Source organism: Eurypyga helias, unplaced genomic scaffold (assembly GCF_000690775.1).
Source record: "Eurypyga helias isolate BGI_N326 unplaced genomic scaffold, ASM69077v1 scaffold34127, whole genome shotgun sequence".
Taxonomy (NCBI): Eukaryota; Metazoa; Chordata; class Aves; order Eurypygiformes; family Eurypygidae; genus Eurypyga; species Eurypyga helias.
Window position 1 is genome coordinate 1 of NW_010262941.1, and position 215 is coordinate 215.

Below are 215 nucleotides of genomic sequence, written 5' to 3' on the forward strand. Positions count from 1 at the left end.
GAGAAGGGGGGGAGGCAGCAGGGGGGCAGAACTGCCAGCACAGCTTTTTCTGCCACTGCCCTGACCTACCTTGGGTCCCATGAGCCCTTCCTTCCCGGGGATGCCCGGTGGTCCTGACAGACCCAGCTCTCCCTGGGGGGACAAAGCAGACGTCTGTCAGCCATTGGCCATGCTCCTCCATCCCTGCCCGGTGCCAGCGCGGTGCTTACCGGCTC

The 215-nt window shown here is 65.6% G+C and overlaps 1 protein-coding gene across 1 annotated transcript in view; it reads right to left on the minus strand.

Annotated features, from left to right (window-relative positions):
• Positions 1–69: 69 nt before the first annotated feature.
• LOC104512781 (collagen alpha-1(VII) chain-like) overlaps positions 70–215 on the minus strand; it is a gene marked incomplete at both ends in the record, with an annotated part of 5,857 nt that continues 5,711 nt past the window's right edge. Inside the window, one exon of the mRNA XM_010155889.1 lies at positions 70–132. Coding sequence (XP_010154191.1) covers positions 70–132 — 63 coding nt within the window. The remainder of the gene's footprint in view (positions 133–215) is intronic.